Source organism: Lemur catta, chromosome 21, assembly GCF_020740605.2.
Source record: "Lemur catta isolate mLemCat1 chromosome 21, mLemCat1.pri, whole genome shotgun sequence".
Taxonomy (NCBI): Eukaryota; Metazoa; Chordata; class Mammalia; order Primates; family Lemuridae; genus Lemur; species Lemur catta.
Genome location: NC_059148.1, coordinates 22039848 through 22053082, shown reverse-complemented (window position 1 = coordinate 22053082; position 13235 = coordinate 22039848). Strand labels below are relative to the sequence as shown.

Below are 13235 nucleotides of genomic sequence, written 5' to 3'. Positions count from 1 at the left end.
TCTTTAACTGGTTTGATGGCCGAGCCTGGGGGAGGGAGAGAGATGGGAGGGGACATTGTCCACCGTCAACAGGAAGGCTTCACCTTTTTCTGAAGAAGGTGGTGTAAAGGAATCGAAAGACTCTGCTGTAGAGTTAGGTCCACCTGGGTGCAAATCCCAGCTTTGCAGCAAGTGTCTTCACCTCTCAAAGCCTTGTGTTCTCACCTGTGAAATGATGCTTATATTGTAATACCCTCTCCGGTGGGTATGTCAGGGGGACGGTGCCCAGCACATTGCAGGCACCCAGCAAACCTGGCCATTATCACTGTTCCCACCAGAGCAAGGAGGAACTGGGGCAACCGTGCAGAGGCTTGGGGTACAGGTAAGGAGAGAGGAAGGAGAGTCAGACGGCTAACTCACACGATCTCGGTTCAAGTCCCTGTGCCACCCTTCCCTAGATGGGTACCCTGGGGCAGCTCCCTCGTCTGTAAGGCAGGGCTGGCTACAGAACTCCCTCGCCCGGCGGCTGTGAAATCACGCGGGCGAGTCGCCTCGCGCCGCTCCCGACCTCCAGTCTGGGCGGCTGGGGCGGCGCTCCCTGCTGGACACGCGGCCTTAGGGGTGAAAGGTTCAAATCAGACGGGGAAGGGCGGGCGCGCGAAGACGCGTCAAAGCAATGGGAGAGGCAGCCGTGCCTTTCGCAAGCTGCGACCTCCTTTGTCCGCGGGGGCCGAAGGGCCGAGGCTGGGGGCTCGGCGCGGCGCGGGGCGCCCGGGGGGCCCGGCCAGGAGCCGGCGGCGCGCAGAGCGGGGCGGCCCGGGGCGCGGGGCTGTGACCTCATCGGCCGGCGCCGTCCCGCGGGGCCATGAGATCATGAGATGCCGGCGCTCGCCGAGGAGTCGATTTGTTGGGAGCGCAGGGACAGCCGGCGGCCCGACACGGTGATCTCATCGGGGCCCGGGGGAGGGGGAGGCCGGCGGCCCGCACTCCCGCCCGCCCGCGCTGCTGGGAGGGGGATTGATGGCCGCCGCTGGCGGTGACGTCATCGGCAGCGCCCGTTGCCCGGCAACGTGCGGCCGCCAGCCCCGCCCCTCGGGCCCCGCCCCCCACTTCTGGCGCGCTCAGCTTCTATCCAACCTGGCTCGCACTTCTCGCTCCTTTTTTCCTCTTTTAATTGAGGTATAACTTACATACTGTAAAGTGCTCTCATTATAAATATACAAGCCCAATGCATTTTGATAAACACATGTAATCATCCAAATCAGGTTGTCAACAGTGCTATCCAACAGAATTGTTAATGCGAGCCACCCAGATAATTTTTAATTTGCCGGTAGTCACGTTAAACAAGCAAGAAGGAACGGGTGACTTTGATTTTAATATTGTGTTTTTCTGTAGCCTAATACGTCCATGAAGTGAAAATTATCATTTCAGTATGTAATCAATATAAAAATTTTAATGAGATGTTTTACTTTTCTTGTTTTTCTAAGACTTTTAAATTCCCTGTGTATTTCATACTTTCGGTATGTCTCAGTTTCAGAATAGGCTCATTTCAGGTGCTTAATAGCGACATTACTGAGTGGCTAGTGTGTCGGTCATCACAGATGTAGAACATTTCCAGCCACCTGGAAGGCTCGTTTGTCCTCCCTTCTGCTCGGTACCCCTACCAAGGGTACAATCGTTCTGAATTTTATCATCACGGTTCAGTTCTCCCTCCCTCTCTCCCCCCAGACCTTGCATCTTTGCCTGCTCTCTCCCCACGTCTCTCTTTATCTCCCAAGGTCTCTGTTTCTCTGTTCCTCACAATGGCTCAAAGCAGGAGATGGAAAATCAGGCTGAATTTAAACCCTGGCTCTACCACTGTCTAGCAACTTTGGACAACATGCTTTACCTCTTTGAGCCTCTCTTTCCTCACTTGTTAACTAGAGCTAGTAATTACCAAGTCTAGCTCCTATGGGTGTCAGAGTTTGGGGACAGTCTGCAGGTACCAAGTGTTCAACCAAGGAACTTTCATCACCAAAACTGTGAGCGAGCCCTCATCTTTCTCTTTATCTGCTAGTTTCTTCTGTCCTGTAATCCTCTCACTTGCTTAGACTCCCACTCTGTTTTTCCCTCCCTGCCTCTATGTTTGAGCTTTCTTATCTGAGAAATGGGAATTGATCATAACTACCTCCAAGAGGAGCATTTGCTGTGCGTGGTATGTGCTTAGTGACCAGATTACTCTCTTCCCCTCTGGCCTCCCCCTTCCTTCTTACTTAGACTCTTAACTCCTGAGTGTCCTTTTGTTTTCTGACCTCTAACTATCATTTCTCAGTTTATTTCTTCCCCCACAGCCCCATTTCCCCTCCTGTTTTTGTGTCCTTCCCTCCTTCCCTTCCTGCCTTCCTCTCTAGCCTTCCTTCTGTCTTCAGCCCACCCCCATCAGCACTTGTTTCTCCCACCACTCCTGGCCATGCTAGCCAAGTAGTCCAGGGAAAGAAAAGCAAGAGAGGGACAATCTCCCTGGAGGCTGAGGGGCCCTTAGTACTTTCAAGGGGCCCCTCTGGCCCAGAGGCTGGAAGCGGTTCCTATAAAATAAGTACATTGGAGTAGGGCTTTGAAATGCAGACGATGCCTGGCTCTCTGCTAGCTTTAGTCAAGTGAAGCTGTCTAGCCTTCTTTTTCTGATACCCCCTTGTTTTTTATTTTCGTTTATTTATTTTTTTAGAAACAAGGCCTTGCTTTGTTGCTCAGGCTAGAGTGCAGTGGCGTGATCATAGCTCACTGCAGCCTCGAACTCCTGGACTCAAGTGATCCTCCTGCCTCAGCCTCCTGAGTAGCTGGGACTATAGATGTGCACCACTACACATGGCTAATTTTCATAGTTTTTTGTAGAAACTGGGATCTCACCATGTTGCTGAGGCTGTGTCAAACTCCTAGCCTCAAGTGATCCTCCCACCTCAGCCTCCCAAAATGCTAGGATTATAGCTGTGAGCCACCGTGCCCAGCAGAATGGTTAAATTTTCAGGAAATTTGCATGCAGTGGTTAAACCATTGGTAGCTTGAAGTTGGCCTTGTGGGAATATTTACACCACAGAAATTGGCAAACACACAAATCGGGGCCTTTATTTATCCCAGAGACCTGGTTTGCCAGCACACCACTGCATGCATAATCTGTACACATGTGTATATTTGTGTGCGTGTCATGTGTATGTATGTATTCAACCCCATTTACAGAGGAGGAAACTGAGGCTCAGAGAGGTTATAAAATATTGTCCAAAATCAACCAATTTAGTAGACAATAGATCTAACCTTGGAATCCCAAATCCCATTCTCTTAGCCACGAGGCTGTCCTGCCTCTACAGATGAGAAAATGTGTATGAAAGAGATTCATAAACAGGCAAAACTTTATAAATATTCATTATTAATCTTAATACAAGAAAAAAATGTTTTTTATCTCTATATATTCTTTGTACATCAAAGCTGCTAACAAATATCTGATTATGTCTCTCCTCCCTTCTTCCTCATCCCTAGAACTCTTCATCATGTTTCTCATGTAGGTGCATTCTTCTAGAAAATTCTCCTCCTCTGTTCATGTCTTCTGCTTCTTGGCATCCCCCTCTCCTTCACTTACCACCTCCTTCTGGAGCCAGCCCTCTGTTGTTTCCCATTTCACTTTTTGTCCCTCCCTCCATTCTAGCAGCGAGGAAGTTAGAATAGAATCTGCCCTCCCAACACAACCGCTCCCGCCTCCTCTATCAGAATCCAAGCAGAAACCATCCGTGCCCAAGCAAGTCTTTCAACAATTGCTACTGTTCCCCCTTCATGGTGGCAGGGAGGCAAGACGGCTCTTAATCTGATGGCTTTCCTTGTTCTCTGACACCCCAGAGAAACCACACGTTCCATTTGGTGGTCGTCAGAAATAACATGCTTAAGAAAGCTGGAATTATAAAACTGCTTAATTAGGGAGAGATGGTTCCACTGGAATATGCCTAGTTTTCCCTGGTGGTTTGAGCTCCTTCTCAAAGTGCCCCCCCACAACAGCTAATTGCTACCTTTAATGTGGTGCTTCATAGGCACTCACTCCCTTAATTTTATTTTCTGCGACATCAGTGCTTGCTTAGAAAGAGACATTCTCTCTTTGATGTTCCTTTTCTAACTCTCGTTCTCTGTCAGTGAACTCTAGAAAGTTGATGTGAGTAATGAGGCTAGAATCATTAGCTCCAAGGGTCTCCCACTGACCAGGCATGGTGGCCCACACCTGTAATCCCAAAGAGTTGGCAGGCAGAGGCCAAAGGATCACTTGAGGCCAGGAGTTCAAGACCAGCCTGGGAAACATAGCAAGACCCCGTCTCTACGAAAAACAAAAAAATTTGCTAGGCATAGTGTTGCATACCTATAGTCCCAACTACTTGGCAGGCTGGTGGGAAGATCCCTTGAACCCAGGAGTTTGAGCTGTCATTGCAGCACTGCACTCCAGCCCTGGTGACAGAGTGAGACCCGCTGTCTTAAAAGAAAAGAGAGAGAGAGAGAAAGATTCCCCCATTACTAAATGAGCACCAGCTATGTCCCAGATGCTGGGGATACACCCAGAGCCAAATAATCTTTTCCCATAAAGGACTTACAGTCCAGTGGGACAGACAGATACTAAAATATTTTTTTACAAATGGTGAGACGTGCTCTGAAGGAGTGGTGTAGGGAAGTCAGAGAGGGTGTGACAGGAGCACCTAATGTAATTAAAGAGTCTGGGAAGTTCTCATAAGAGGTGACAAAGAGAGGGACCACTCTTTCATCTGCAAAGGAAGAGCTTGGTGTCATCAAGCAACTGGAAGAAGGGCCAAGAATCTGCTACCTGAGCCTCCTGGGAAATTCTGGGATGTGTTGGAGACCCCACTGAGATTTGACTTCTCTGGCTTCTGATGTTCTAGGCCAGGGGTCAGCAAACTACGGGCCACAGGCCAAATACATCCCACCACCTGTTTTTGTAAATAAAGTTTTATTGGAGCACAGCCACACGCATTCACGTACCTATTGTCTGAGGCTGCTCTCCCGCTGCAACAGCAGAGGCTGTGTGGCCTGCAGGGACAAAGTACTCATCACCTGGCCCTTTGTAGAGGAAGTTTGCTGATGCTTGTTCTAGACCTGCCAAGGAGCGAGTGGGAGGTTTGAGGTTTTGACCAGAAAGCAGCCGTCTAGGGACAGGGTGATCTGGGTACGGGCATAGGGGCTGTGCCCCCGCATTTGGCTTTGAGCCCTCTGAGCTGTAGCAAGACCCCCCCTCCAGCGCTCTGCCAAAGGTGTAGAGTTTCTCCTACCCTGAAACGCGACCCTCAGCACGTTGATCTTCTGGGATGGTGGGTGGCGGGTGAGGGCAGCGGCCAGGGGCCTTGTCTCCCCGGCCATATCACAGCCCCATTAGGAGCTGGCCTGAGTGCTTTCCAGAGCTGATTAATGGCCTGCCTGTGACCTGGAGTGTCATTACTGCCCGGGCTGGAGCCCCCCCAGCTCCGTCCTTTGGGTCTTTATGGCTAATAGTAATTGATGCTCTCTGTGTGGTCACAGGGAAAGTTCTATCTGGTCATCGAGGAGCTGAGCCAGCTGTTCCGCTCACTCGTCCCCATCCAGCTGTGGTACAAGTACATCATGGGGGACGACTCCTCCAACGGCTACTTCCTGGGAGGGGTCCTGATCGTTCTCTACAGCCTCTGCAAGGTGAGGGGGCCCCCACGTACTAGCCAGGCCTGGGGGGCTGCTCCACCAGGAAGACTGGAATACCCCTGCTAATGTCATTTCTTTTCTACTAATTGAAGTCAAATTCACACAACATAAAAATGAACCACTGACCATTTTAAAGTGTGCAGGTCAATGGCATTTAGCAGATTCACATGGGTGTCATGCAACTACCACCTCTTTCTAGTCCCAAGGCTTTTTCATCACCCCAGAAAGAAACCCTGTACCCGTTAAGTAGTCACTTCCCTTTCCCTGTTCCCCCAGCCCCTGGCAACCGCTAGTCTGCTTTGTCTCTATAAACTTCCCTGTTCTGGATGTTTCGTATAAATGGAATCATATAGTATATGACCTTTTGTGTCTAGCTTCTTACACTTAGCATAATATTAATGTTTTTGAGGGTCATCCACATTGTAGCATATATCAGTACTTTTTGTGGTTGAATCCACCCTAATTTCTTGCCCATGAAGCTCACCATAGGATATTCTTTCACACAGTCATCTCCACAGCAATGCTTCAAGGTACATGCCATTATTGCTCCCATTTTATAGTGAAGAAACTGAGGCCCAGGGAGAGGTTATTTGCCCAAGGTCACCTCAGCTAAAGATGACGGAACCCGGAGCTTTTAACCACACTTCTACTGAATTTGTTTTCTATCCCTCTTTCCCCAAAAATAGTATTCTTCTTAGAGAATCACTTGAGGCCAAGGGTTCCAGACCAGCTTGGGCAACATAGCAAGACCCTGTCTCTAAAAAAAAAAAAAAAAAATCAGAAAAATTAACCAGTAGCCCGCACCTGTAGTCCCAGCTACTCAGGAAGCTGGGGCAGGAGGATCACTCGAGCCCAGGAGTTGAAGGCTGCAGTGAGCTATGATCACACCATTGCACTCCAGCCTGGGCGACAGAGCAAGACCCTGTCTCTAAAAAAAAGAAAAGAAAAGAAAACAGTATCCCTCTTAAATTGCACACCCTCAACTCTTCTAATCAGTATGCAGTATTTCTGTTTTCATTATCAGGGGTTTTTTCCCCCTAAAAGTAAATACATCCTTCTCTTTCTCTTTCTCTATTTCTGGCTTTAGAGAATGCAGGAGAAATTGCATGTGTTCCTCTCTCTCCTTCCTCCCAGAAGGACTAGCCAGGCAGTCCATGCAGCCTCAGCCACTGGGGCTTTTCCTGCTTCCTGATTCTGATGGACGCAGTGGCTGACTGGAGCACTGCATGGAGAAGGCTTACCAGGCCCTGGCTGAGCTCAGGGGAAGAGTGCTGTGATCGATTAGCAATGCCTGCCCTGGGCTTGGGAGGGGGAAGAGGCAGTATGTGTGCCATATATTTTCCATCCTGGCCTAGATAGCAGGAGAGACTGTTGCTGTCAGGCTGCAAGACAAAAGCCAAGCAAAGCTGAAGGGGATGAGGAGTCACAAATGGGAAGGAGAGCCCTGAACATGTTTTGAGTCAAAGACAAGGGTGGGGAGGTGGGGGGATTGTGCAGGGATCATGCGAGATCCTTGGATGCTTTTCAGCCACCACTCTGCTCTCCTTTCAGTCATTTGACATCTGTGGCCGCGTGGGCGGAGTCAGGAAAGCCCTGAAGCTTCTCTGCACCTCTCAGGTGAGTTGGCTTTAAGAGATCCCCACTGGGGTCACAGGAACCGGGAGCTGGAAACAGCACCAGCCTCTTCACCCTGTGAGGGTACGGCTCCCACAAGGGTCCACAGCTGCGTTTGTCTCTCCCCTCCCTCAAACAGAACTACGGCGTCCGAGCCACGGGGCAGCAGTGCACCGAAGCCGGCGACATCTGTGCCATCTGCCAGGCTGAGTTCCGAGAGCCCCTCATTCTCCTGTGCCAGGTGAGCAGGCTTGGGCTGGGCCGCTGGAGACTGAGGCAGGGGGACAGCAGGACCCTTCCCCGTGACCGGCCCTCAGGGCTTTGTCATGGATCATGGGGAGCAATCTGACTGGAGTCAGCCGGACCCAAGTTCAAATCTCAGCTCTGCCTCTTGTTAGCTGGGTGCCCTTGGGCAGATCACTTTACCTCTCTGAGCCTCGGTTTCATTGGCAAAATGTAGAAACGCCAAATTCATGGTAGCTCAGCATCAGAACATCCTGAGTGTGAATCTCAGCAGCATTCTTGAGCCCCACGTGGGTCGCTGCATCTCCCTGAGCCTTGTTTTGTGTCATGTATAAAATGGGCATCATAATAATACCTACTTCATAAAGCTATTATTGTAATTCAAGGAGATCAGCAATGGCAAGAACTAAATTTGAACTATTCAGATATAGAAGTTGCTAGTATTATAATTATCAGTATAATTATTATTGCCACTTGTTTTTATTATTAGTCATGGTACACCAGCCCATGGTGGAAAATACTGGTCAGTCCCTTTTAACTCCCTAAATGCATCCCTCCTCCTCCTCCCCCCTCCCCCTCCTCCCCCTCCTCCTCCTCCCCCTCCTTCCCCTCCCCCTCCTCCTCCTCACACCAGGGTATAGGTGTCAATTCAGCAGATGTGTATGGGGTCACAGCATCGTGTCAAACACAGGGGAGGAGAGGCAGAGGGCTCACAGATTCTGTCCCCTCCTCTGGAAGCTCATACTCTCCTTGGGGAGACAGGCACTTACATAAATAACTATGAAACAAGGCAGGCGGTGATAAGTGCTGTATAAGAGAGATTCATGCAGTGTCCCGGGGGACTGGGGCAGAGAGGAGTACATTCCAGGGAGGCTTTTTGAAGGAGGCATAAGCCTGGGGACCAAAAGGCGTGGAAAGGCCTACGAGTGAGGGGACAGGAGGTGGGGTCCTTTTTAAAGCATCAGCAAATTTTTTTTTATTGCTATTTGGGGACTTGGGGGAGGGTTTATTTTTAACTTTATTTCTTTTTAAATTGATAATATATTTGCATGAATCAAAATTCAAAAAGGAGATTAAGGATACGTGATGACTAAATGCAACATGAGACCTGGGTCGAATCCCAGAAGAGGGAAAGGACATTAATAGAAAACTGGTTTGACGAAATCCGAATAAAATCTGGAGTTTAGTCAATAGCAACATATCAGTGTGGGATTCTTAGCTTTGACAAGTGCACCATGGCAATGCAGGATGATAACATTAGGCGGAACTGTAACCCAGTGAAGGATATATGGGGATTTTCTGTTCTATCTTTGCAGCTTTTCTGTAAGCTTAAAATCATTCCAAAATAAAAGTTTATTTTAAAAGAAAGTTTTAAAGATATTAAAAGGAGGCCTGTCACTGTGTGTGTATGTGTGTGTGTGTGTTTACATCTTTTTAAATGTTTGTTTGTTTATTTATTTACTGTTAGAGACAGGGTCTTGTTCTGTTGCCCAGGCTGGAGTGCAGTGGCATGATCATAGCTCACTGTAACCCTGAACTCCTGGGCTCAAGTGATCCTCCTGCCTCAGCCTCCTGAGTAGCTGGAACTACAGGCATGCGTTAATTTTTCTGATTTTCCTTATTTTTTGTAGAGACAGGGTCTTGCTATGTTGCCCAGGCTGGTCTTGAACTCTTGGGCTCAAGTGATCCCCCTGCCTCGGCCTCCCAAAGGGCTGGGATTACAGGCAAGAGCCACCAAACCTGGCCTCTTTTTTAAAAAAACATAAGTTGTACCCATGCCACTTTCTGTACCTTGCCTTTCAAACTTGGAACTGCCTTAGAGATTGTTCCTTGCCCTCTTGTATAGCTGCATAGCATGCTATTTTATGGGTAGACCCCAATTTGTCTAACCATTCTATTGAGAGGCATTTAGTGGCTTATAATCTTTTGTTATTTCAAATATGACTGTCACAAATGATCTGAAAAATGGGGAGATCAATTGCACCTACCTGGGCGCACCATGGTGATTAAATAAGTTAATTCAAGTGAAGCATTTAGAACGACACCTGGCACATGGTCAGGGGTCAATAAATATCAGCCCTTATGGGCATGCGTTCCATTTCACACATGCACAAGCTCTTGGAAGGCTAAATTCCTAGTGCTGGAATTGCTAGGTCAGAGGGTGCGCAGTTTTGACAGATACTGCTAAATTGCCCTCCATAAAGAGTGTATCCACTTACATTCCCAGTGCGCAGCGTGACGCGGCTCCTCACTCCCCCCCACCACCAACACACAGCGTTATCAAGCCTCTTCTGAGCTCTGCCAATCTGACAGGTGACAAACACTATCTCAGCACAGTTTTAATTTGCATTTCCTTAATTATGAGCGCGGTTGAGCATCTTTTCATGTGTTTCAAAGCCATCTGTATTTCCTTCTTGGTAGCAGGGATTATTGGAACAAGATGTCAAGGTGAAAGTCTGGCAATCTCCGTAAGCCTCAGTTTGTTTGTCTCTCTTCCATCCTTCTCCTGATACCACTACGTCCTCCCAAAGCTGGATTAGAAATTCTTGGGAGGGGTCAGACAAGACACCATTGTCCAAGATCTCAGAGTAACAGCCATGCCCAGTGCTGGTTGAAGAGCAGAAACATGACCAGGCTGAGCACACATCTCAGTCTTGCTCCACTGCTCTTATCTGGATCTGGAAGGGCAGAGATGGCTTGCACAGGTGAAAGGGCCTTGCTGATTCCTAAATGCATGGAATGAATGAACGAAAGAATGAATGACTTAGCTTTAATGTTGCTTCCTCCATAAAGGGTTCCCTGACTCTGCCTCCCCAGACTAGTCATGTTTCTAGCTATATGGTCTCTTAGATGTGTTTCCTTCGTAGCACTTATTCCAGTTGTTAGCTGGGTAGTTCATCGGGTAGCTGGTTGAGTAAGGTGTGTCTGCCCTCTGCCTAATTACAAGCATCTTGAGAATGGAGACCATGTCTGTCTTGCTTAACAGCAGAGCCACAGTATTGGCTCAGTAAATATTGGACAGATGGATGGATGGAATGGGTGATGGAATGGGTAGATGAATAGGATAGAGGTGGATAGAGTGGTTTGATAGACGGATAGATGGATGGTCGGTGCCCAGGTAGAGGAGTGGATGGGTAAATGCAAAGGTAGGTGGATAGCAGTACAAATGGGTAGGTGACTGTGTGGATGGGCAAGACAGATGGGTGAGTGGATGGATATATAGATGATGGATGGATGGATGGATGGATGGATAGTGGGATGGATGGACAGATGGGTGGGTAGATGGACAGATGGGTAGGTGAATGAATAGATAGATGGAAGGGTGGGTGGGTAGGTTGATAGTTAGATGACTAGATGGACTAACAGAAGGACAAATGGATGAGTGGGTGGATGAAGAGCCCACTAGGCTAAAGCAACATCCTCTCTCCCCTTCAAAGGGGAGACATCACAAAACAGAGGAGGTGTGACTGCCTGGGTGAACCTTCCAGAAGGAATAGGCATCCACCCAGCTGATAGGGTGGAGAAAGGGCATCCCAGGCAGATATTAACGCTTATGCAAAGGCTGTGAATAAGCCTTGCATTGAAGGTCGTGTGGCATGTCGGTGACATCGGGTACCCCGGGGTGATGAGGCTGAAGTGGGAGAAGGGCCATTATAGAAGGCCTTGGGTGCTGTGTCGGGAATCTGTAGAAGGTGCTAGGCCTGCTGACACTTGGGTCCTGCCAGGTGCTCACACCCCCAGGAAATTTAAGATTGATTTAAAATATTATCTAATATGTGGAACATATTCACATTACTCCGGTGGCCTTCAAAATGTCCTTTATAGCTGGAGGTTTTCCCCCATCCTGGACCTAGTCAAGATTTGTGTGCTGCATTTGGTTGTCATGTCTAAGTGCTTTGAACACGTTAGTTAATCTCCCAATGAGGGAGGTATTGTCCCCATTTTACAGATGAGGAAACTGAGGCACAGGGAGGTTAAGTTGCTTGTCCAGGTTATACAGAGAGTGGTGGAACTTGTTGGTCTTTCTAGTCTCTCTGCCTTTTTTTTGCCCCCTGTGTTCCATTCTTATCCCAGCAGGCAAAGGGATCATCTTAAACTACAGATCATACCAGGTCACTCCGCTGCTCAAAGCCCTGCCATGGCTCCCTACTTCTCTCAGAATAAAAGCCAAACTCCTCATAAGGCCCATACCCCTCATCGCTTCTCTGACCTCTTCTCCCTTTCCCATCCCCTGGTTCCCCACACTCCGCTGCTGTTCCTCCAGCACATTCCAGCCGCAGGCCCTTAGCACACGCTGGCTCCACTGCCAGGAGCATTCTTCCCCTAAATACCACCAGGGCTCCCTCCTCACCCTCCTGCAAGATTTACCCAAATGTCAGCATCACAACCCTCCCAGGCACTCCCCACTCCTCCTCCTCTGCTGTTTCATCTTAGTGCGTAACTGCTGATAGAGTAGATATTTTAGAGACTCGGGTTGCCAGCTGTCCCCTGCTGCCTGAATGCAAGCTCCATGAGGGCAGGGATTGTGTGGTTTGTTCGCTGCCATGTCCCCAGCTCCTAGGACCCAGGCAGAGTCCTGAGTCACGCTGGTTGCTGTCCCCGCAGCACGTGTTCTGTGAGGAGTGCCTCTGCCTGTGGCTGGACCGTGAGCGCACCTGCCCGCTCTGCCGCTCGGTTGCCGTGGACACCCTGCGCTGCTGGAAGGACGGCGCCACGTCGGCACACTTCCAGGTGTATTAGGGTCGAACGCTGAGGACACCAGGCGGATGCCGGCGGGTCAGGGGGCTTCCTGGAATTCACATCCTGCCTCCTGCCTTCCACCACCGCTGACCCCAAAGCCTGGCCCCAGCCTGTCCTCGCCACCTGTCCTTCCTCTCCTGTCTGCAGCGTAGTGCGTGCATCCTTCCCCTCACCTGGGGAAGCCCTCCTAACTTAGACGTGTCCCCGCCCAGGTAGGTCTTCCATCCCCCGTCCACGTTGAGAACCTGGTAATATGTGAAGGTCCCACCTGTTGGTTATTTGTACCTAGTACCTAGCACCTAGTACTTAATGCTGCAGCCTGGGGAGGAGGCTTGAGACCACTGCCTCCCTGCACTGGCCCGGGCGCATTAGCATCACTGTGAAGTACGTTCAAAACGCAGATGCTGGCCCCACCGTATGCCTGTAATAACTTAGTGTCCCACACACTTAGTGTGCACCAGGCGCAGCATCGAGCGTCCTGTTTGGGTCACCTCCCGTCCTCCCCACCACAGCCCTGTGATGGAGGTACTGTTGGCTTCCCCGTTGCACGGGTGTGGTCAGTTTCCCAGGGTCACCCAGCTGGCAGTGGTGGACCGAGTTTCCAACACAGGCCTGGTCTCGCTTCAGAGCTCGAGCTGTTTTTTTATTTTTATTTTTTTTAAGAGACGAGGGCTCGCCATGCTGCCCAGGCTGGATTCGAACTCCTGGGCTCAGGTGATGCTCCTGCCCTGGCCTGCTGAGTAGCTGGGACTACAGGCACACGCCAGTGTGCCCGGCAGAGCCTGCGCTTTCAACCACCGTGCTGGCCTGCCCCGCAGACATGCCAGGCGTGGGGCCCGGCGCACAAGGTGATTTTGATGCCCGTCCCTGGTTAGGAGCGAGTGGCCCAGGTGCACAGCGAGCTGGATTCGGACTGTGTTGGGAACGCGGACGGCGAACGCCAGCTCCTAGAATCGATTTGTGGC

The 13235-nt window shown here is 49.9% G+C and overlaps 1 protein-coding gene across 1 annotated transcript in view; it reads left to right on the top strand.

Moving 5' to 3' along the window:
- RNFT2 (ring finger protein, transmembrane 2) overlaps positions 1 to 12966 on the top strand; it is a 44196-nt gene extending 31230 nt beyond the window's left edge. The window contains exons 7-10 of the mRNA XM_045534743.1: positions 5518 to 5667; positions 7225 to 7290; positions 7427 to 7528; positions 12136 to 12966. Coding sequence (XP_045390699.1) covers positions 5518 to 5667; positions 7225 to 7290; positions 7427 to 7528; positions 12136 to 12270 — 453 coding nt within the window. The 3' untranslated portion in view covers positions 12271 to 12966. The remainder of the gene's footprint in view (positions 1 to 5517; positions 5668 to 7224; positions 7291 to 7426; positions 7529 to 12135) is intronic.
- The last annotated feature ends 269 nt before the right edge of the window (positions 12967 to 13235 follow it).